The sequence below is a fragment of the Astyanax mexicanus genome, chromosome 12, assembly GCF_023375975.1.
Source record: "Astyanax mexicanus isolate ESR-SI-001 chromosome 12, AstMex3_surface, whole genome shotgun sequence".
Classification (NCBI taxonomy): Eukaryota; Metazoa; Chordata; class Actinopteri; order Characiformes; family Acestrorhamphidae; genus Astyanax; species Astyanax mexicanus.
In genome coordinates this window covers 34,086,188-34,111,114 of record NC_064419.1, presented here as the reverse complement: position 1 = coordinate 34,111,114, position 24,927 = coordinate 34,086,188, and the positions used below count along the sequence as shown (strand labels likewise).

At 40.0% G+C, this 24,927-nt stretch overlaps 1 protein-coding gene across 1 annotated transcript in view; it reads left to right on the top strand.

The window, feature by feature from the left end:
• ipo11 (importin 11) overlaps positions 1-24,927 on the top strand; it is a 115,548-nt gene that overhangs the window by 13,944 nt on the left and 76,677 nt on the right. Inside the window, exons 6-15 of the mRNA XM_049485502.1 lie at positions 2,490-2,622; positions 2,811-2,869; positions 3,511-3,559; positions 7,608-7,678; positions 7,794-7,986; positions 9,251-9,403; positions 11,706-11,749; positions 15,016-15,106; positions 21,122-21,169; positions 21,269-21,374. Coding sequence (XP_049341459.1) covers positions 2,490-2,622; positions 2,811-2,869; positions 3,511-3,559; positions 7,608-7,678; positions 7,794-7,986; positions 9,251-9,403; positions 11,706-11,749; positions 15,016-15,106; positions 21,122-21,169; positions 21,269-21,374 — 947 coding nt within the window. The remainder of the gene's footprint in view (positions 1-2,489; positions 2,623-2,810; positions 2,870-3,510; positions 3,560-7,607; positions 7,679-7,793; positions 7,987-9,250; positions 9,404-11,705; positions 11,750-15,015; positions 15,107-21,121; positions 21,170-21,268; positions 21,375-24,927) is intronic.

The window sequence follows — 24,927 nt, the reverse complement described above, 5'->3', positions numbered from 1 at the left end:
CTGCAGTCCAGACCGTTCACCATTAGAAAACCTTTTTGGACGGATCATCCAATGAAAACCCAGCAAAGAAAAAGCCAGAACTGCTGAGAAACAAGAACGAGGGGGTGATCGTTATGTTTTGAAACTTTGAAAGAGTTTATGCTGAAATAGGCTTTTTATTTCCTGTATGTATTTTGTGTGTATATGTGTTTGTGTATGTGTTTAGCCATCACTGTTTGTCAGCTATACTGTGTTATAGCCATACAGCTAATCTTCTTAGTGGGAGTGTGGAGGTGTGTGTGTGTACACGGTTGCCATGTGCATTAGCGTTAGCGTGCAGCAGCGTGTTTGAGGCTGGTAGTGGAAATGCTTTTAAATCACTGTAGAAATGTTATAACTGTCGCCATAGCATCCGCTCTTGTCGCCCCGGGCAGGGGTAATGAAACCCTTCATGTGGGGCGAGTTAAAAGTGTGGAGTGTTTAGAGCCAACAGAGAGAAAAATGACTGCAGTGTGTGTACACACACACACACACACACACACACACACTGCTGTTTTAGGATCATTTGCTTTGAAAGGCCATTCTTCAGTTCAGCTACGTTCCTCATAAAACAAATTTATCCTCCACTCTACAACAGTTCTGATCAATCGACACAGAGGGAGGGAGGGAGGGAGGGAGGAAGGGAGAAAGAGTATATTAAGGAGAGAAATAAGTTTGATTGAAGAGCTTTTTACAAACAAATTTAAAGAGGTAATGTTACACACTTTACTTTGTTACACCACTGACCCATAATGCACTCCACACTGTAACATCACTGACCTGTAACACAGTCTATGCTGTAACACCACTAAACTGGAATGCAATCTACACCGTTACATCACTGACCCATAATACACTCCTTACTGTAACATCACTGACCTGTAACACAGTGTACACTGTAACACCACTAAACTGTAACACACTCCACATTGTAACACCACTGACCTGTAACACACTCCACATTGTAACACCACTGACCTGTAACACACTCCACATTGTAACACAGTCTACACTGTAATACCACTGAATTGGAACACAATCTACATCGTTACAACACTGACCCATAATGCTCTGTACACTGTAATATTACTGACCTGTAACGCACTCCACACTGTAACACCACTGACCTGTAATACACTCCACACTGTAATACACTTCATGCTGAAACACCACTTACCTATAGTACTCTCCACACTGTAACACCACTGACCTGTAATACACTCCACACTGTAACACCACTGACCTGTAATACACTCCACACTGTAACACCACTGACCTGTAATACACTCCACACTGTAACACCACTGACCTGTAATACACTCCACACTGTAATACACTGCATGCTGTAACACCACTGACCTGTAATACACTCCACACTGTAACACCACTGACCTGTAATACACTCCACACTGTAACACCACTGACCTGTAATACACTCCACACTGTAATACACTTCATGCTGAAACACCACTTACCTATAGTACTCTCCACACTGTAACACCACTGACCTGTAATACACTCCAAACAGTAACACCACTGACCTGTAATACACTCCACACTGTAACACCACTGACCTGTAATACACTCCACACTGTAATACACTCCATGCTGTAACACCACTGACCTGTAATACACTCCACACTGTAACACCACTGACCTGTAATACACTCCACACTGTAATACACTCCATGCTGAAACACCACTTACCTATAGTACTCTCCATGCTGTAACACCACTGACCTGTAACACACTCTATGCTGTAACAATACTGACCTGTAACACACTCCACACTGTAATACACTCCCCACTGTAACACCACAAAACGGGAACACAATCCACATGCTAGCACCGCTGAACTGAAACACATTTTACACAGCTACCCCATTTACTGATAATACACTTAACACTGTTACACCCCAGATCTGTAACACGTCCTACCTTATTACACCCATGAATCTTAACGCACCACATGCTATAGCACCACTTACCCTGTAACACACACTACGCTGTTGTCACTGACCCTTAAAGTCCACCACACTGTTACACACTGTTACGTCATTGCACTGCAACTCCAAACATTTCACACTGCGGCACCACTGACCCTATCACACTATACACTGTTACACCACTCTCCTATAACACACTCCAATACACAATGTCCACTGTTACATCACTGTCCTGTAACACACTCCAATAACACAATGTCCACTGTTACACCACTCTCCTGTAACACACTCCAATACACAATGTCCTCTGTTACATCACTGTCCTGTAACACACTCCAAACTCTAATCTGTTGCAGTTCTGACCTGTAACACACTGCACTGTTTAAACCGCTGACCGGAAAGCACACTCTACACTGACACACTGTTGACTAATAACAAAATCTCCACTTTTACACCACCAACTTGATTGTTGTTTTAATCTTCTGTGTGTGTGTGTGTGTGTGTGTGTGTGTGTGTGTGTTGCAGTTAGCCTCCAGTATCTACAGCTTTGCCTGCTCACTGTGGAACCACCACACAGACACGTTCTTCCTGCAGATTCAGACCGGAGACCAGCAGGAGGCGCTGAGCTCTCTGGAGCGCACACTGCTGTCCCTGAAAGGTACACACACAAACACACACACACACTAACATTTACACATTGATATTCAACACATGTGAACAGCCGAAAATGAGTTAATTTATTATTTTATTTGAAGTTCTATACTATAACAGTATAATGAAACACTGATAATAATGTAATTAATATTGAACAGCAGGGGTTGATTTTTTTTTCTCTCTTTATCACAGTTTTGAGAAAGTTGACGGTTCATGGATTTGCGCAGCCGCAGGAGAACCTGGAGGCGATGGTAAGTTTAAGATGAGGTTAACTACTGTAAATGTGGGTTTAATTAGCTTTAGACCTAAGATTAAGTGGTTTAATGATGGCTTTAACCGGTTTAGACTTACATTCTACTGATTTAAATGTGGTTTGACTGATTTCGACTTTATTTTAACTGATTCTAATGTGGATTTTTTTTTTTTGGCTTATGAATAGGTTTAACTGGTTTAAGCTTGAGTGTAACTGGTTTAAATGTGGGTTAAATTGTGTCAATGTGAGTTTAACTGTTTTAAATGTGGGTGTAATGGGTTTAAATATGACATCTTTCAGGAGAAGGTGGGCGTGAAGGCTGAAGGTTGTGACAGTGGAGTTTAGACATTAAAATATCATTAACAGTAATGAGCTTTAGAGGTGAGAGGAGTGTGTGTGTGGAGGGGGGCTGTTCTCTGTCCATTCATCCAGATGCTGATGGATTTGTGGAGACGGGTTTGTGATGGGTCAGAGGAGGCGTGTTTTGTTAATGTTGGAGATGCTGTGTGACATTCTGGCTCAGGACCAGTCTGGGTTTGTAGGAAAAGAACACACACACAGCACTGATGCACTCTCTCCTTATCTCTCTCTCTCATTCTCTCTGTCTGTCTCTCTCTTTCTCTATCTCTCTCTCTGCAGGGCTTTCTGAGTGCGGTGTTTGAAAGGCTGAAGCAGTTTTTGGAATGCTGTGAGTTCACTGCTCTTTGTCATAACACACACTTTTAACACAGGGTTCTGCTTTCTGTTTCTCTGTTTTCAGTCTGATTTGATTCAGGTTTTCCCCTCATTTTCTAAGCATCTCCTTTTCCCTCCTCTTTTAAAGAAACAGTATTGTGGAAAGCTGGGAATAAACAGATTTGGAATCACTGTTTGTTTTCTTGAGTCCATATATGGAAACTACTCTACTCAAACAGTTCATTTTAGGGTGTATTCACACTAGGGGTGGACAATATTATATTGTATACAATATATCATGACACAGAAATATTGTGATATTAAAAATCCATATCGTGATAACAGGGCTGTTCTGTCTTAAAAGTAGTCTATTATTTACTGTGAAGCTTTAGGTGTTTTTATTGTATAATTGTTTTAGTTTGCAGTTTATATGCATGCACTAAATATTCTGCAATATTTTTTGTTGCATTATATTATTTTATGCTATATTATTTATTTTGCCACATTAGGATTATGCGGTTATACTCTTATACTACATTCCTGAAATTAATTAATTATTTTTCTGTTTTCCTATATCGCCAAGTATATCGTTATCGCAAAAATACCCTGAAATATCGTGATATTATTTTAGAGCCATATCGCCCACCCCTAATTCACACAAGGAAATCCATGCTGTCCAGGCATGGTACACTGAACCGTACACAGGCCCATATGAAGAGGTTATTATCTCTGCTTTTATTAAGAATATGGTGCTTATGCGCTCCCTAAAGAGAGGGTGCTTTTCATGGCAGGGGTGCTGAATTTGGCACAGCATCAGATAAGCCCGCTGAGCAGAGAGTAATGACGTAAGCGGGCTTGGGCACAGATTGTTTACCTTGTAGCTTTGCTTCTAGCCTAGATACAACATGAGATATGGTTGCGCATGGAGGCGTCCAGGTTTAACGTGCAGTCCTGCTGCACATTTGTTCACAGATGTTGCAGCTGGGCTTTTAGATCCTGCAAAAATTGTAGGTTGCTGAAGCTGAATCCCAGTTGGTCCCATTGGCTTGTTGCAGTTTGGCAGAGACATTCCTCGCTGTGTGTGGGTGAGCATTATCCTGCTGAAAAATGCCAGTTTTGAGCCTTGCCATGATAAACATTATGTGGCTGCAGGATGTCCTGCACATAAGGATGGCAAAGGCCGGATTGGAGCGCAGGCCCTCCATACTAGAACCCAAAAATGATTAGATACCAAAAAGAACCTGTATTTGTTACTACAACAAAATTATTCCATTCTATAGCGGTCTTGGTTTCTTGTTCATGATACACTGTTACAAATGAAGGTGATGGTGGCTGGATTACAGACAGTCAAGGTTGCGTACAGTTAGTTCAAATAACCATTCTGCTTCTCTCAGGATAACAATGCCCCCCCTCTTAAAGTGTGTCAACTGGGCAGAATGTCTTTGAATGCGTCATACACCAAGAGATACACTACCCAGTTGCTCTTCATTAGCTGAGACTGGTTTGGTGTAGAAAGTTGGCTTGTTTTCTAGGGGTGCACTGATATAAAGTCATATAAAAGAGTTTGTGCACCCCTATTAATCTTAATTTTTTTTAGTTCTAAATATTTGAGTGTTTGTAACAGCCATTTCAGTTTGATATATCTAATAACTGATGGACACAGTAATATTTCAGGATTGAAATGAAGTTTATTGTACTAACAGAAAATGTGCAATATGCATTAAACCAAAATTTGACCGGTGCAAAAGTATGGGCACCCTTATCATTTTATTGATTTGAATACTTGTAACTACTTTTTACTGACTTACTGAAGCACAAAATTGGTTTGGTAACCTCATTGAGCTTTGAACTTCATAGCCAGGTGTATCCAATCATGAGAAAAGGTATTTAAGGTGGCCAATTGCAAGTTGTTCTCCTATTTGAATCTCCTCTGAAGAGTGGTGTCATGGGCTCATCAAAACAACTCTCAAATGATCTAAAAACAAAGATTGTTCAACATAGTTGTTCAGGGGAAGGATACAAAACGTTGTCTCAGAGATTTTACTTGTCAGTTTTCACTGTGAGGAACATAGTAAGGAAATGGAAGACCACAGGGACAGTTCTTGTTAAGCCCAGAAGTGGCAGGCCGAGAAAAATATCAGAAATGTTTTCTCTCACCAAAAGGTACACTACCCAGAAGGAGCATGTGAGGGTCTTTTTGTAGGACAGTAGAGGAAGTCATTTTACACTTTTTTTTATAGCAAGACCCAGTGTCTGATCACACCACATCTGTTCTCATTTACATATCTGCCTGAGACATGCATGCATGTTCTGCAGCAGTCTGGGGTGCATAATTTTCTATTGTCAATGAGAGTGCATATATGATTCATGTGCTTACACAGATGTTATAATTGGAGCTCAGAGGGAGATCCAGGCTGTTTAATGTGTGTTTTATTGATGATGCTCTATCAGCATGTGGGGATGAGCGTAATTCGGCTGTCATATTATCTGTGAAATCAGACAATATGTTCTCAGAGTTTAGAACTCGGAGAGCCCTGAGCTTATGAGTAAACAGATCGCCAAAAAAAAATCATCTATAGGCCAGATAAGCATCCGCACGCGCACTCCAGCACGCACTCCTGCACACACTCCAGCTCACACTCCAGCACACACTCGCAGGGCTTTCCACATCGATTCATTTCTTCATTTCTCTCCGAGCTCCAGAAATGGATGCTTAATCTCCCTGAAAGGTTACGGGGTGGTATTACACAGCGAAGCCGCATTTAGCTGTGTTAGACAGGTGTGTTATTGACTGAGCAGAGCTGCTGAGCCGCTGCGGGCTTAAGATGCAGGTGGTTAAAGTGATAGTTTGCCAAGAAGTCCCCCAGTTTCACTCTGTATCATGCTTACCCAGTTGCTCTCCATTAGCTGAGACTGGTTTGGTTTGGTTTGGTTTGGCTTGATTACTAGTGGTGCACTGATATAATATCAGGAAGGGAGAGCAACTAAAAAAGCTGGGTTGGGTAGTGGATAACTAATCCAAAAACAGTATCACATCTAAACTAACTACATACACTCTGTTCAAAAAGCATTTAAAAAAATGGCTCATAACATGTCAGACATGTCAGCATTAATAGGATTGGGGATAGTGTTTCCCCCCCAACCCAACCCTGCTGCCAGTTGTGTTTCTGATAGGTTAAGAAGTAGGATAAATACACCCCCCCCCCCTCCCCTTGGGAAAAGTACCTTAGTTAGAGTGTCTTTTCAGCTACAGCTGTATTTTAGCAAACTTATACACTGCGTTATATCTTTTATTGCTCTTTTATTAAATTGCATTGTTCATTGTAATGTTCATGTTGTTGTATTTTTTTAGGTAGACAATTTCAAGATCGGTCCAGGGACAACAGATGAAAAATAGCCTTTAGGCTAATTCTGGTGAATTTACAGTAATGTTAATTAATGTACACTGTCCCTGTAAAATAAACTATTAAATAAAAATAAATAAACTGCTCCAATCCGGCCATCTGGTTATCTCGGCTTTGTTACTGTACTAACAGATACTCACTGTATTGGCTAAAAGATGCACTCTGAAGAGGGGTACCCAGTTAGTGGTTATAAATCTGTATATTCTCTTTCACATTCTACAAATATGAACAGCAGAAATGGCAAGAAGAAAATCTTTGACTAAGCAGTCGAGTCGAGTCTGCAGTCCTGCTCACAGACTGTTTTTAAGCGAGTGTCTTCAGCCATGTGCCAACTCCATAGTGCCATCTAGAAGTTGAACCAGGAACTGCAGCTTCCTGTGATGGAGCAACCTCAACAGTGATCCTCTCATAGAGCCGCTGTAAACCCCTGAATATGATGATATAGCTTTTCAGTCTCTACTAAATTACAGAAATTCTGTCTGATCGAGTATTTTGGTTGAAAAATTGTTATATTTATTTATTGCATCAGTATTGGAACTGAAAAAGACAGATAAGTTAATCCATATTGTTTGCTGTAAAAGAGTCTGTGTATTTAAGTGATCTGTTTGTCAATCCTGTTGTGTTTATCGTGTGTGTGTGTGTGTGTGTGTCCTGTAGGTCGCCAAGTCGGTCCTGGTCACGCCTGCCGAGAAAAACTTGAGAAGACCATCATTCTTTACACTAAAGTCGTAAGTCAAATAAAAAAAAAGTTATTGTGCGTTTACTCAGTTTGTCAGTAGTTGTTTGTTTTGAAAGGTGACTGATAATGTGGTCTGATCACTCACTGACTGATTCATGTTTCAGCTGCTTGACTTCCTGGAGCATCACCCGTACCCCTTCATTCCCCTCATTCAGCGCTCGCTGGAATTCGCCGTCAGCTTCGTCTTCACTCCGGTGGGAGACGGGCTGCTGTTCGAGAGATTTATCGTTCAGTGCATGAACCTCATCAAAATGATCGTCAAAAACGACGCCTACAGACCTGACAAAAACATTGAAGGTACTCCCCCCATCCACCCCATACCCAATCCTCAGTAGCTTGCGGAGTTATTAATCTATACGCACAAACACACACACACACACACACACACACACACACACACACACTCGCACACAGAAACACTGCAGGAAACGCACAGACTCTCAGAGCTTCACTTCACTGTCTCTTGTGACCCGAGGCTAAATAATAAAGTTTGATGAGACATTTGAAGAAAATAAACTGTAATAAAAATAAAAATGTAAACTGCCACAAAACATCCTGAGAGATTAAAGCTGATTGAAATTATATAAATAATATAAATATAAACACACTTTAACTTTCACAGCACACCATTCACTCCCCCAGTCCTGCAGACTGTTAGGAATTCACTGTCAGGGGAAGCAGAAACTCATTTATATATATCTGCCTCTTGTCCATATTCAGCAGTTTAAAGAGCCACTAAACCCTAAACCATATTTTTTCCATTAATAGCTGAAATGTGTTCCTTTGAAGTAATAAAACATACCAGTCCTGCTTAAAATATTTATGAACTAACCTTTAAAAAAACGCTATCAGAGGCACGCTCACTGCTATCAGAGGCATACTGCTGCTGCTTAGCCAATTAGCTCTCCCTCCTGCGCCACCTCTAAACCCATACATCACCCAGTTTCAGTTTTTTAGCCTTTTCCAAATTTGAGCTAAGACTCACCTAAAATCAGGGGGTTTGGTGCCCCTTTAACCAGTTTAACCCCAGTCATTCAGCCTGCAGCAGTTTAACCCAACCTATTCAGCTTACTGCTGTTTAGCCCCACCCATCAAGCCTTCAGTAGATTAGCTCCACTCATTCAACCTACAGCAGTTTAGCCCCACCCATCCAGCCTACAGCATTTAGCCCTGCCTTTCCAGCCTGCAGCAGTTTAGCCACACCTATTCAGCCTACAGCAGTTTAGCTCCACCCATTCAGCCTTCAGCAGTTTAGCTCCACCCATTCAGCCTAGAGCAGTTAAGCTCCACTCATTCAGCCTACAGCAGTTTAGCCCCACCTATTCAGCCTAGAGCAGTTTAGCTCCACCCATTCAGCCTACTGCAGTTTAGCTCCACTCGTTCAGTCTACAGCAGTTTAGCTCCACTCGTTCAGTCTACAGCAGTTTAGCTCCACTCATTTAGCCTACAGCAGTTTAGCATCACCTATTCAGTCTACAGCAGTTTAGCCCCACTCGTTCAGTCTACAGCAGCCTACAATAGTAAAGAAATGAACACAATTATGTGTGTGTGTGTCTTACAGACAGTAAACCTGAGACTCTGGAGGCCCACAAGATTAAGACCGCCTTCTTCACCCACCCGACACTGACCGAGATCGCCAAGAGACTCGTCTCCAAGTACTTCCTGCTGACAGAGGAGGAGCTAATAATGTGGGAGGAGGACCCCGAAGGCTTTGGTATGTATAGAGTCAATAATGTTGCTGTTTTGTTTTATTGTTTTTTTTTTGTAGTTTTTATGGCCATCCGTGGCTAATAAATTGAATAATTGGCTTAATGAGATGAATAAATTATTATTAAAAATAATAATATATAAATGAATTAATTAAAATGTATTGTTATTAGTAGGACTTTAGAGATTAAACCCGGGGGAAGATCTGCTGCTGAGTGTTGTGGCCACTGTCGTTACTTAGCAACACTTCTCAACCAGTCAGATTGTAAGGGCGGAGCTAATGGTCTCATATTAAGTACATTAAGTCCTTTCACGCTCTCTCTTTAATTTCCTATTTGCATATTTATGACTTCATTACATGTGAAGCCCAACTGGGTCCTGAATCTGCTGGTCAGTCTGCTCAGGTTCAGTCCAGTTTCAGGCTTCCGACATCGTGGACGTTTTCCAAAAACAGGTAACAGGTAGTTTTGATGGTTGTGAGAAATGGAAGTGGACGCAAGTCAGTTTAGTAGACGCTGTAAACAACAGAATGTCAAGAGGCTCTTTATGATGGAGAGGCTCTTCACTTTCTCCACATCTTGTGATGAATTGCTGCTCTGTAGCTCTTCATATCTGCAGCTTACTCCTGCATGTCACTCATCTGTGCCCGGAGAACAGTCACGCACACCTTTAATCTACAGTGTGGCCATGCCTGACTGACTGAATATAAATAACTGAATAAGAAAGGGAGCTAAATGCACTTTTAATAAAGAATTCTGATTAGGGCTGGACATTATATCATTAATATTAATGTGTTTGAAACTACAGTATACAATACAATATATAAAAAAAATTACAGGTAACACTTAGACACTTACAGTAAGGGTCACGAACAACAGTATGTCTGACTGTAATAAACATTATTAAATGGTTAAGTAATGTCTCAAATAATTATTAATTGACACAAATTCAGACATAATTAAACATTACTTAATTTTAATGCTAATAATTTTGTAAATAATAATTAATTGAGACATTTAACTAGTGTCAATTAGTAATTAGTTGAGACATTCTGTTGTAAGTACTGATAATAAATGCACCGTTATTGTACAGATTTTGTGGGAAAACACTGCACTGATTTTGGACTTGATATAACACAGTGGACCAACCCCAGCAGATTACATGTTTTTTTCCCAAACCATCACTGATCATCAGTAAATTTTGTATTTCATTTGGAAGTCAAGGGATCAGTATCTGGAGGAAGAGTGAAGAGACACACAGACCAAACTGCTTGAGGTAGAAGTTCCACAATCACTGATGGTTTGGAGAGACATTTTATCTGCTAGTGTTGGTCCATTGTGTTGCAGCACTTCATGCTTCCCTCTGCTGACAACTTTTATGGAGATGCAGATTTCATTTTCCAGCAGGACCTGGCACACTGCCCACACTGCCAAAAGTACTAATATTTTAATTTTATATTCTAATTTTTTGAGATGCTGATTTTTGGGTTTTCATTGGCTGTAAGCCATAATCATCAACAATAAAGAAATAAACACTTAAAATATTTCACTTTGTGTGTAATCAATCTATATAATAAATGAGTTTCACATCATAGGGCCGTTATTATGTATAACTTTTGTTTTTTTTCTCAAGGTCCCTAAAATGCAAAATGGTGTGGGATTGAGCCCTAACTGCATCAAATATATTCATATTAAACTGTCAGTAAAGGTTTAGTTAAATAAGAGTTTTCAGTAAAGAGGGTCAAATACAAGCGAAAAGGTAGAAGTTTAAGTTTGTTGTTTTACATCATTTAAAAACATAACTGCAGCTGCACTGATTTAATATCTGTTGTGACAAATGGTGAAATGATGAGGAAGATCAGAATTCGGAATCTCTTGGTGCCAAACATGGAATAAAGTATAATGAATCCAGGTAAGAGGTTAGACAGTTAACCAATGTGCTTCAGTGTTATTCTGGTTTGTCTTTAGTCTAAATCCATACTGTCTGTCTGAATCAAAGCAATTACTCTGAATTTGTGACAATAATGTGAATCCAAGATGGTGGTCTCAAATGGAGACATGATTCAGTGGCATTAGCATCAATTATACATTTTATTTGCAGACATTAACACAATTTCAAGCTTTTTTTTCAATCTAAATAAAGAATTTAAGCCAGTAATCTGAATTCAAGTCATCAGTCTGAATTCATGATTTTAATCTTCATGCTACCAGTTACTCTGAATACATGCTGTTATTCTAATTCTTCTTCAGTAAGTGAAAATGAGAACTGAAGCAGTTAAAACTGACTTTTTCTCTGTTTTCTTCTGTTAGCTGTTGAAGAGACTGGCGGTGATTCGTGGAAGTACAGTCTGCGGGTGAGTAATCTACATGTTCTCCAGCACTTTCAGCATGTTCCCAATGTTTACCATTAGTGCTGGGCGATTTTCATGATTAATTTGGTTAATTCAAATTACAGTTAAATGCAATTTTTAAAATGGAGTAATCACGATTTTACATACAGACGTTTTTTATCTTTTTAATCTAAAATATCTGAAAACGCTACTCATTTTTGAAGTGTTTATCCGTCTTACCTTGGTTACTGGCACCTCCCACAGATCACAGCGCATATTTTTTAAACATTCTGCTCAGTCTGAGCTTGTACCGAAAAAAGTTTTCGACACAAACACCCGGTGAAATAAAACATATATTTATCTAGACATAAATTCTACCGTTTCAAAAAACTGCAGTGCCATTGATCTCCATAATCTAATAATCTCTCCATCAAAGTTTCTTTAGTGACTCGTTTAGCACGTTATTTCTACATTTTCAGTCAGAAACCCGCGTTCTGAAACATAATAATCCAGTGTCCGTCAGTGCGTGAGTTTCTCCGCAGCTGTGTAGATACGAGGTCAGCGAGTGACATGAACACCTGGGCTTGTAAACAATGTTTTGAATCATTGATTCACTCAGTGAGTCGACTCAACCCAAAGCATCTGAACACCAAGTAAACCTGCTTTTGAACCATTTTTTGTCATCTGTTGTTTGATATTTAGTCAGGACTATTACAGATTGTTTGTTTTAGTTAAATTTGGCTGCACACACACACAGTTCCTTTCACTGTGTGTTGAAGGAGCAGTGTTTATCTGTTGTTTGGACTGCAGAGAATTATATGCGTGTGTGTGTAAGAGAGAGAGGGAGAGAGAGAGAGAGAGAGAGAGAGAGAGAGACTGAAGCATTCCCTTTGCATAAGGACAAAACCCACCTGTGCTTACCCTCAGAGAGAAGTGTGTGTGTGTGTGTGTGTGTGTGTGAGAGCGAGAGAGATATGTAGTGTTATCACAGTAGACTCTCTGAGCTCCGCCTGTCCGTCACTCTTAGCCTTCAGACAATCTACAAATTTATTTCTGACCAGCAGAAGGTCAGGAAATGCAAAGCTGGACCAGCTTCTACATCTTATGTCATAACTAAGGAGAAAAGCTACACTCTAAGCAAAAAGGTGAGAAAGGGTTAATATACTGTAGTAATTATCAATACTGAGGCTTTACTATATGGTTTCCATTGATTAAAAACAGTTAGTGTGTAGCCAGAACGAGTTCAGGTTCTGGCTTTCCATGCTGTGTGGCTGTTTTTGTTTTTGTACTGAAAGAACAAGAGAGAATTCCAGCTTATGAGCCTCAAGATCTGAACATGGTTCCTCTCGGCAACAAATGTCAGTTCTGTGTGGAACCACACAGTACACTGCACATTGATCAGGACTGTGCAGTGCTCAGCTTGGTGACCTGCAAATATAAGTGTGCCTGTCCAGTTTGTAATTGTGTCAGGACCACAGGGATCTTGCAAAATTGAGGGGTTTGTTTGAGCATCCTGTAATTTCAGTTAATAGTGTAGTTTAATTAAGTTTATGTATGTTGGTTAATGTACTGACCAAATATATACACTTGACTGCAATGCTGAGGCAGAAAATAACCAATTGTTTTTTTTTAACATCCTTATTGGTATTAATGTACATAAATCATGTACTTGGGACAGTATTAATGTTTTATAAAAAAAAAAAAACTATTTCCAGGATTGTTTGTGTTTGTGGAATGAGGGTCTTAATTGTAGTGGGTTATCTATATGGTGGGGCTGGTGTAGCTTAGAGTGCTACCAGGTGGGGGGAAAATAAGTGCTGACTACCAGAGGGAAATTTATTTATTTATTTTTTTTTTTTTTTAATATTATTATTTTTTTATTTAGTACAGTTCCATAGGTGCTATAATTTCTCAGTTTCATCTTTGATCTTCAGAAAAAAGTTCCCCTTTTCCCTTTTGGAAGAGTGGTGATTTATTCTGAAAGTATTTTAGCATTAAAAGCTAGCCATTTACATCTTTTTTTTTTGTATATTTCCCCATTATTTATTCAATGCTATTTAAACCTTGCTGTACACATTGAAATCTGGCTAAAGCAGACTTTTTGCCCTTTATTATAATGTCCCAGTGTAGTTTGGGTGATTTAGATGATAAGACACAGACAGACAGACAGACTGAATGCTGGAATGTAGGAGATGAATGCTACCACAGTGCAGCTTGCAGCCTTGTAATTGTAATTGTGTGTGTTGGTGTGTGACACAGAGAGAGAGAGAAGCAGAAGAATTAGAAGAGAAGGGGGGGGGGGGCAAAGAAGAGATTGAGAGTTGCAATGTAATCCATATTTCAACCTAAATGTAATCTACCTTCTAAACTCGCAGCAGTTATTCTGTGTTTACATTGGCAAATAAAGAGGCTAATATGTAACCAGGCCTCGTGAAAAGTGTAAATCGCTTAAGGAACTTGAGGACCAAGCTGTGCAGGTCCGTGCTGTGTGATTAGAACATTTTAACTTGTGCAGCTTTTACTACGATCACAGTGTGATTTGTTACTTTGCTATATTGTGATTATCACACAATGGCTTTATATAAAATGAAAAAAATAGCATTAAAACTGGACTTATATCACAAATCATTTTCTTGAGCTGATCTGACAGGGCTCCGAAAAATCGTTGCGAAATCTCGACCCGATCTGGTTTGAGTTCAGGTTGGGCTTCTGCTGTACATTTCAGACGTTTTCTGTGCTCTAATGGCTTTAATGTGAGGTTGAATTTGACGTGTTAATTGGCAGGATGTCATGCTGGGCCTTTATTCAGCTTCAGAACAGCAGCTCTGAAACCTAACCAGCAGCATATGGACCTTTCAGTAGCTGGAGACATTAAACATCACGAGTCAAGCCCACACACACACTCACACACATGCACCAGCATAAACACACATACCTGCAGTCTATACTGTCCCATTAGCCGCGTGTGTCAGCGGTGGCTCCTCTGCTGCCCCGATAACTGACCTCATTGATTTTTTTCAGCGGTATTGATTATGTCCGGAACACTGTGTTGATGTTTGTGATGGATCTGTACAGCGAGACTGACCTCCACTGTGACCTCTCTGCCCTATTGTCTGCTGCTCCATTAACGCTGACCCACACCCGGCCCTGCGGACACTTCACCGATACGTGGATCGCCGCGGGCAGAGTGTGATTGTGTTCTCATCTGTGGGCGTAAATGAGCTCTGCAGTGTTAATTTAACCCTCTTCATCCTCCTCCTCTTCCTCTCTCTACTGTCTCATCTCTGCAGCCGAGCACCGAGGTGCTCTTCCTCGATATCTTCCACAACTACAGCCAGACTCTGACGCCGGTGCTGCTGGAGATGATGCACAGCCTGCAAGGTGGGCAGATGTTAAAAATGTTTTCACCATTGCTAAAAATGAATACCATGTTATACAAAATTATGAAATTATGTTTCAAACCCTTTAAGACCCAAATTATGATCCAGTGATGAAAAAATATAATATAATATGTAATAATATCCTAATATTAACTGTATGTAAATATTAAATCCAATTAACTAAATTTTGAAGTGCTTTTCAAATGTCCGTTGCATTGGAGGCCTGTGCCTAGTATTTTTTATATTTGATATTGATGTACCATTTTATATATAATAAAAAATTTGCTCTTTCTTTGCCACTTTGGTTCTAGTTAAGTGCTGTTTTCAGTGCAGTGGGTGGGGTTAAGCTACTGTTTAATTTTCCTATAAACATTTTTTTTGGCTGATTCATCGTGTATTTAGATGAACAATATGACTCAATTAGTGTTATGTGCAACAAAACATTTAATGTGTGAGCAAGGACTGAAAGGGTTAAAAATCCCAGCAGACAAACCAACAGAGGACAATTGATAGCAGGGCTTTTTTTAATACGGAATTTACTTCAGCACTGCGGTTTCAGTCATACATTTACTTTGGCGCTGTAGACTGTAGCCAGTCTTTTGGTAAACAAAGTTTAAGTTAACTTAGTTAATGTTAGTTTAGTAAAGTTTAGTAAACTGATACCAAGCGTAATAAATTGTGCTACAAAAATCCCTGTTTTTTTTGTTAGAAGAAACACTGAAATAGGACTTTAACAACAACAAGTTAAACAACAAAAGTGCTTTTTGATCATTTTCTGCAAAATAATTTTGGTTGCAGAATATGAATATGAATCCCTGGTTAAATCACTAACCCAAACTAAAAGCTCCTGAATTAATGTGTTTATTTTCTTACGTTTAATTCAGCCTTTGTTAGTGAGTTTCTAAAAAAAAAAAAAAAAAACAATAATAAAAAAAAAATTAAAAAATAAAGTTAACCTCTGATCTGATCAAAGTGCCTAAATGCTGATTATTCCAAATTCAATCTGATCCGATCATAGAACCTTGTGACTAAACAATACCTATCCTGCCACGAAATAGCTGACGAGCTGATGTGGCGTTAAACTCAACTAACCAACCAACCAACCAACCAATCTGATCTGATTAATGTGTTTATTTTAATTAAATGGCTTTAGGTAACTTGGGTCCAAGTTAGCATTAGTAAGCTCAATACATTTAAATGAAGAATAATTGAACATCTCCTGCTGTTAGTGTCACTGAATGTTAAGTAAGGCTCTGTAAGGTGTGGAGCTCCTGATCTGCGGAAGGAAGCTGCTGTTTAAGAGATGGTAGAGTTGATAAAACTGCTTTCTCCCCTCAAGGTCAGGCAGTCTGAGCTTCTACAGTTTGTGCATCGTAATCAGACCAGCACATGGACGGGTTCTAAAGCAGAACTGCTGTGTATTCTTATATATTGCTGCATACAGATGATCTGAATTCTGTTCACTTTAGTTTAGCACTGTACAGATACATACTGGATAACTGCAGCATTATTCCTTTCATTGTGAATAATAAACTCAGCAACAGCACAGATCTACAAAGAACATAAAATCACACAGGATGCACAACAGTGACAGCATTTCTTAAGATGGTGGGAGGAATGTAGGTGATGTGCATCATTTAGGGTTAAATCATGTTTAGAGAACCAGGTTCCTAAAGAATAACGACACAGTACTGAGAGGAGAATAGCACAGTTCCTAAAGAACAAGTATGTAGTTCCTAAATTAGGAGTTTCCAGTTCCTAAAAAGTAACTACACAATTCCTTAAGGAGAACTACACAGTTCCTAAAGAAAAAACACACAGTTCCTAAAGGAGAACTGCACAGTTCCTAAAGGAAAAAACACAGTTCCTAAAGGAGAACTACACAGTTCCTAAAGGAGAACTACACAGTTCCTAAAGGAGAACTGCACAGTTCCTAAAGGAGAACTGCACAGTTCCTAAAGGAAAAAACAACGTTCCTAAAGGAGAACTTCACAGTTCCTAAAGAAGAACTACACAGTTCCTAAAGGAGAACTACACAGTTCCTAAAGGAGAACTACACAGTTCCTAAAGGAGAACTACACAGTTCCTAAAGTAGAACTACACAGTTCCTAAAGGAGAACTACACAGTTCCTAAAGGAAAAAACACAGTTCCTAAAGGAGAACTACACAGTTCCTAAAGGAGAACTACACAGTTCCTAAAGGAGAACTACACAGTTCCTAAAGGAGAACTACACAGTTCCTTAAGGAGAACTACACAGTTCCTTAAGGAGAACTACACAGTTCCTAAAGTAGAACTACACAGTTCCTAAAGAACTACACAGTTCCTAAAGGAAAAACACAGTTCCTAAAGGAGAACTACACAGTTCCTAAAGGAGAACTACACAGTTCCTAAAGGAGAACTACACAGTTCCTAAAGGAGAACTTCACAGTTCCTAAAGAAGAACTACACATTTCCTAAAGGAGAACTACACAGTTCCTAAAGGAGAACTACACAGTTCCTAAATGAAAAAACACAGTTCCTAAAGTAGAACAACACAGTTCCTAAAGGAGAACTACACAGTTCCTAAAGGAGAACTTCACAGTTCCTAAAGAAGAACTACACATTTCCTAAAGGAGAACTACACAGTTCCTAAAGGAGAACTTCACAGTTCCTAAAGAAGAACTACACATTTCCTAAAGGAGAACTACACAGTTCCTAAAGGAGAACTACACAGTTCCTAAATGAAAAAACACAGTTCCTAAAGTAGAACAACACAGTTCCTAAAGGAGAACTACACAGTTCCTAAAGGAGAACTACACAGTTCCTTAAGGAGAACTACACAGTTCCTTAAAGAGAACTACACAGTTCCTAAAGTAGAACTACACAGTTCCTAAAGGAGAACTACACAGTTCCTAAAGGAAAAACACAGTTCCTAAAGGAGAACTTCACAGTTCCTAAAGGAGAACTACACAGTTCCTAAAGGAGAACTACACAGTTCCTAAATGAAAAAACACAGTTCCTAAAGTAGAACAACACAGTTCCTAAAGGAGAACTACACAGTTCCTAAAGGAGAACTACACAGTTCCTAAAGGAGAACTACACAGTTCCTTAAGGAGAACTACACAGTTCCTTAAAGAGAACTACACAGTTCCTAAAGTAGAACTACACAGTTCCTAAAGGAGAACTACACAGTTCCTAAAGGAAAAACACAGTTCCTAAAGGAGAACTTCACAGTTCCTAAAGGAGAACTACACAGTTCCTAAAGTAGAACTACACAGTTCCTAAAGGAGAACTACACAGTTCCTAAAGGAGAACTTCACAGTTCCTAAAGAAGAACTACACATTTCCTAAAGGAGAACTACACTGTTCCTTAAGGAGAACTACACCGTTCCTTAAGGAGAACTACACCGTTCCTTAAGGAGAACTACACAGTTCCTAAAGTAGAACTACACAGTTCCTAAAGGAGAACTACACAGTTCCTAAAGGAGAACTACACAGTTCCTAAAGGAGAACTACACAGTTCCTAAAGTAGAACTACACAGTTCCTAAAGGAGAACTACACAGTTCCTAAAGGAGAACTACACAGTTCCTAAAGGAGAACTTCACATTTCCTTAAGGAGAACTACACAGTTCCTAAAGGAGAACTACACATTTCCTTAAGGAGAACTACACAGTTCCTTAAGGAGAACTACACAGTTCCTTAAGGAGAACTACACAGTTCCTTAAGGACAACTACACAGTTCCTAAAGGGGAAACACACAGTTCCTAAAGGAAAAACACACAGTTCCTAAAGGAAAAACACAGTTCCTAAAGGAGAACTTCACAGTTCCTAAAGGAGAACTACACAGTTCCTAAAGTAGAACTACACAGTTCCTAAAGGAGAACTACACAGTTCCTAAAGGAGAACTTCACAGTTCCTAAAGAAGAACTACACATTTCCTAAAGGAGAACTACACTGTTCCTTAAGGAGAACTACACCGTTCCTTAAGGAGAACTACACCGTTCCTTAAGGAGAACTACACAGTTCCTAAAGTAGAACTACACAGTTCCTAAAGGAGAACTACACAGTTCCTAAAGGAGAACTACACAGTTCCTAAAGTAGAACTACACAGTTCCTAAAGGAGAACTACACAGTTCCTAAAGGAGAACTACACAGTTCCTAAAGGAGAACTTCACATTTCCTTAAGGAGAACTACACAGTTCCTAAAGGAGAACTACACATTTCCTTAAGGAGAACTACACAGTTCCTTAAGGAGAACTACACAGTTCCTTAAGGAGAACTACACAGTTCCTTAAGGACAACTACACAGTTCCTAAAGGGGAAACACACAGTTCCTAAAGGAAAAACACACAGTTTCTAAAGGAAAAACACAATTCCTAAAGCAGAGCTACACAGTTCTGAGATCTGCACATTTCCTGAAGGAGAACTGCACAGTTCCTAAAGGAGAACTGCACAGTTCCGAAAGGAGCACTGCACAGTTCCTAAAGGGGAAACACACAGTTCCTAAAGTAGAACTACACAGTTCCTAAAGGAGAAACACACAGTTCCTAAAGGAGAAACAGTCAGTTTCTAAAGGAGAGACGCCCAGTTCCTAAAGTGATAAACAGAAGTTCACAGTACAGTACAGTACTACAGTAGTGCCTGCTTCCTACCAGACAATCACACAGATCTTACAGGAGAAACACCTAGTTCAGAAGCAAATGCAAACAGTTCTTAAAGGAGAAGCTCACAGTTCCAACAGCAGAATCACCCAAATTTTTAAAGAAGCTTGCGGTTCCTAAAGGAGAGTCCCCCGGTTCCTAAAGGAGAGTCCCCCGGTTCCTAAAGGAGAGTCCCCCGGTTCCTAAAGGAGAGTCCCCCGGTTCCTAAAGGAGAGTCCCCCGGTTCCTAAAGGAGAGTCCCCCGGTTCCTAAAGGAGAGTCATGTGTTTCCTAAAGAAGAGTCACCCGGTTCTTTAAGGGGATTTACCCAGTTTCTTAAGTGTATTTACCCGGTTCCTTAAGGAGATTCACCCGGTTCCTAAAGGAGAGTCGCGTGGTTCCTAAAGAAGAGTCACCCGGTTCCTTAAGGAGATTCACCCGGTTCCTTAAGGAGATTCACCCGGTTCCTTAAGGAGATTCAGCCGGTTCCTAAAGGAGAGTCACCCAGGTACTAAAGGAGAGTCACAAGGTTCCTACAGGAGAGTCACTCGGTTTCTAAAGGAGAGTCAACCGGTTTCTAAAGGAGTCACCCGGTTTCTAAAGGAGAGTCACCCGGTTCCTAAAAAAGATTAACTCGGTTCCTAAAGGAGAGTCACCATGTTTTTAAAGAATGCCTGCAGAGTTACTAGAGGAAAACCATCAAGTTCCTAATGGTGAGCAACTACGTCAAGAATCACCCAGTTTCAATGGATAATCACTCATATCCCCCATATCCTAAAGGAGAGTGACACAGTACAGAAAGGAAAAGCACCCCTAAAAAGAAGCACAGATTTCCTAAAGGAAAGTGCCCCAGTTTCTAAAGGAGAGTGCCACCCAGTTCTTGAAGAAGTAACACCCAGTTTCTAAAGGAGTACCACTTAGTTCCTGAAGAAGAGCAACCAGTTTCTGAAGATTTTGGATTCTGTGAAAAGTTTTTATATTTCTGATTAAGTTACTTTTCTTAAGTTTAATGTTGCTGAGTTCCAGACGAACTCTGGGGAGACTCCCATCTTCTTCTTTATTCACTCCACCAACCATAGCTAACCACACACCTGCAGCTGTTCATTAATGCACAGAACCACCATGTTCCCTAAGGAACACAGAAAACGGTGTACAGAACAGTGTTCACTTTATTAAATCTTCCTCCTTAATGGATACGCAGTGATTAGCTCTCAGTTCTACGTGCTGATGCTGCTCTCTTACTGTCATTATATTTAATTGTTTAAATGCATGATATATAACATTATTACATAATGAAATAAATTTACATCTGATTTATACTCAGCATTAACAAGTCAGAGTTAACATTTTCTACTAATTTTTGTTTGTGTTGATGTCTCTATCTTTCTCTCTCAGGTCCCAGTAATGTGGATGATACACTACAGTTGCTTATGAAGGATGCAGGTGCGCTGCCTCTAAAGTCTGTGTTTATATGCATGCTTCTGTTTCTGAAATCACAGCTCCTATAATATCAGTATTAACTGCTGTTATTTATCTCTGTAGTTTATAATGCTGTGGGTTTAGCAGCGTATGAGCTGTTCGACAGCGTGGATTTCGACCAGTGGTTCAGTAGCCAGCTGCTGGGGGAACTACAGGTCAATCACAACAGGTACGTCCTGTAACACAATAGTACACTCCAAAAACACAACAGTACACTCCAAAATAAAACTGCTGCACTTTAAAACACAAGATACAAAAAGATGCACTCCAAAACACAACATACACTTTCAAGCAGTACAGGTACACTCCGAAACACAACAGGTACACTCCGAAACATAACAGTACACTCCAAAAACACAATACCTACACTCTGAAATAAAACAAATGCACTGCAAAACACAACCCTACTGCTGGTGCACTTTAAAACACAAGATACAAAAAGATGCACTCTGAAAAACAACACGTAAACGCTGAAACAAAAGTGTCTGGCACAGTCATGTATTGTTTTAAAGAAAAGTACACTCTGAAACACAAAGGTACACTCCGAAACACAACATGTACTCTTTGAAATACAACAAGTCCACAGCGAAATACAACAGGTATACTCCAGAATACAACAAGTACTCTTTGAAACACGACAGGTACTCTTTGAAATACAAGTGCACACAGGAACACAAAGTCCACTCCGAAACACAACAGGTACACTCCGAAACACAACTGGTACACTCCAAAACGTACAACAAGTGCTCTTTGAAATACAACAGGTAAACTCCGAAACACAACAGGTAAACTCCGAAACACAACATGTACTCTTCAAAACACAACAGGTACTCTTTGAAAAACAACACATACACTCCGAAACACAACAGGTACTGTTGAAACAAAACAGGTACACTCTGAAACACAACAGGTACAATCTGAAACACAAAAGGTACTCTGCGAAACATAACAGGTACTCTGCTAAACATAACCAGTACTCATCGGAATACAGCAGGTACTTTTTGAAACACAACAGATACACTCCGAAGCACAACAGGTACTCTTTGAAACACAATAGGTACTCTCCGAAACACAACAGGTACACCACTCCAAAACACAACAGGTACTTTTTGAAACACAATAGGTACTTCTTGAAACACAACAGGTACTTTTTAAAACACTGCAGGTACTCTTTGAAACACTGCAGGTACTCTTTGAAACACTACAGGTACACTCTGAAACACAACAGGTACACTCTGAAACACAACAGGTTCACTCTGAAACACTACAGGTACTCTTTGTAACACAAGTACTCTTCAAAACACAACAGATAAACTCTGAAACGCGACATGTAACAGGTGCCATTCCGAAACACAACCAGTACATCATCACCATCAGATGATAATCAGGTTATCAGATACACTCTGAAGCTCTACAGATTCACTATAAAATACAACATAAACACTCCATTTCCAAAAAAGAGTACACACTGAAACACAGCAAGCACACTCTACTCCAAAACACTCCAGAAACACTCCAAAACACAACAGGTACTCTACAAAACACAAAAGCTCCACTCCAAAACACAGCAATGCAACTCTGAAACAGGAAGGCTTTACTGCAAAACACAGCAGGTACAACCTGAATGTTTTAATGTACATTTAATGTAGATATTAAATATGAATATCTAACAGCGCCACCTAGAGTTGCTCTGAGTAAAGTTGAGTTACTGTTTCAGGGTTTTCTCCTCCAGCTTGATCAGAGAATGCAGTGAGTAGGGCTGAAGTAAAGGAAGGAAACTATATGCAAAGCTTTGATGTTGGAGGGCAGGAAGTGAGGTCACACAGGTGTTCTGAAAGTGAGTGTGTTTTTTCTATTATTATTGTTGTGAAGTCACAGTCAGACGCACTCGCGCAGATCAAAGCCCAGGCTTTTCTCTGAAGCTGTGTGGCTGCAGCATTCTCAAACAGAATCCGGGATCACCTGCCTCACCTGCTTCCTGGGTTTTATTAGAGACGGGAACGCGAGGCGAAACACCCTAGATTTAACTGGGGAGGTTTAGAGGAGATGTGAAAGGAGGATGGAATGGAAAGAAAGTTGGTTCTTTCCGACTTTCCGGAGCATCCAGATGTAGATCAGATTATGAGATCAGACTGGGGATTATTTTTGAACTACAGATCAGTGACATTTAAAACCACAGTTAAAATAATATAAGTAGGCGCCGAGTGGTCCAGCAGGCTAAAGAGCTGCCACTATGAGCGAGAGGTCGCAGGTTCGAACCCCCGCTCATGCAGCTTTGCCATCAAGCTGCCGGCGCTCAGAGGGAGCAAAATTGGCCCTGCTCCCTCTGGGTGGGTAGATGGCGCTCTCTCCCCACATCACTCTTAGGGTGATGTCCAAAGCACAGGGCGTCTGTGAGCTGATGTATCGGAACTGAGTCGCTGCACTTTCCTCCAAGCGCGCTGTGATGCTGCTCGGCAATGCTGCATCAGAAGCGGTGACTGACTTCACATGTATCGGAGGAAAAGTAAAAATAATCTAAACAGCTAATTGAAAATACTGTTTAAGGGCGGGGCTACATTTCAAAAAGCAGCTAATAGGAATCCAGTAATAAAACAACAGATAAACAGTGTATAAAAACTCCCTCAGAGCTGGAGGAGAAAACCTTAGGAGGAACCAAGGCTCACAAGGGGGAACCCATCCTCCTCAGGTCAAAACTATCATTGTATTGGTGAGAGGAGAGAGCCAGAAGGTATCATAGACACAAAGCCACCCTAAAATACTGGCAGTTTTCTGCTCTACCCTCCACAAACCGGACTGATCACGTACAAGTGAAAGGACAACAGCACCAGCATCTCAGTTTATCATAATTCACTGTCAATAAACCCCTGGGTCTGCAAGGCTTTTTTTAAAGGGAAGCAATTAAGTTACAACAGCTAAACATGAACAAATTAGTCATGTATTATTGTGCAGGGCTTCTGTAATGTTCTGCTCTTTTTCAATGCGTTTTCTTTATTTTCATGGCTATATATATTGTAGATTCTCATTGAAGGCATCAAAACTATGAATGAACACGTGGAGTTTTATGTACTTAAAATATACATATATATTCTACTTTCTTTAAAATAGCGCCGTATAGGCCACTCAAAAATAACACATGGACACCTTTTAACAAACACTGAAATACCATCTTGTAATTCGTGTAACACCCCATTAACTATGAAACACATCCTCATTGACTGTCCAGCCCATAACGATATAAGAAAATTTTACTTTTAAGAAAATAACATGAAGGACCTTTTTGGAAAAAAAACCCACCAGGGAAGCTTTTAAAGTTTTTATCGGATCTTAATCTTAAAACATCAAATTTGACACATATGTAGTTACTTATGTAATCTTTGAATCAGCTGTACTATATCTACACATATAAAACCAAGTTTATGCCACAAATAGCCTAATTTTGTGCTGGAGTGGCAATAAAACCCCAACAACCAACCAACCAACATCTTTAAAATAGCCACCCTTTGCTCTGATTACTGCTATGCTCACTCTTGGCATTCTCTCAATGAGCTTCAAGAGGTGGCCACCTGAAATGGTTTTCCAACAGTCTTGAAGGAAGGAGTTCCCAGAGGTGTTTAGCACTTGTTGGCCCCTTTGCCTTCTTCACTCTGCGGTCCAGCTCACCCTAAACCATCTGGATTGGGTTCAGGTCAGGTTACTGTGACAGCTCATTTTTTGTTAAG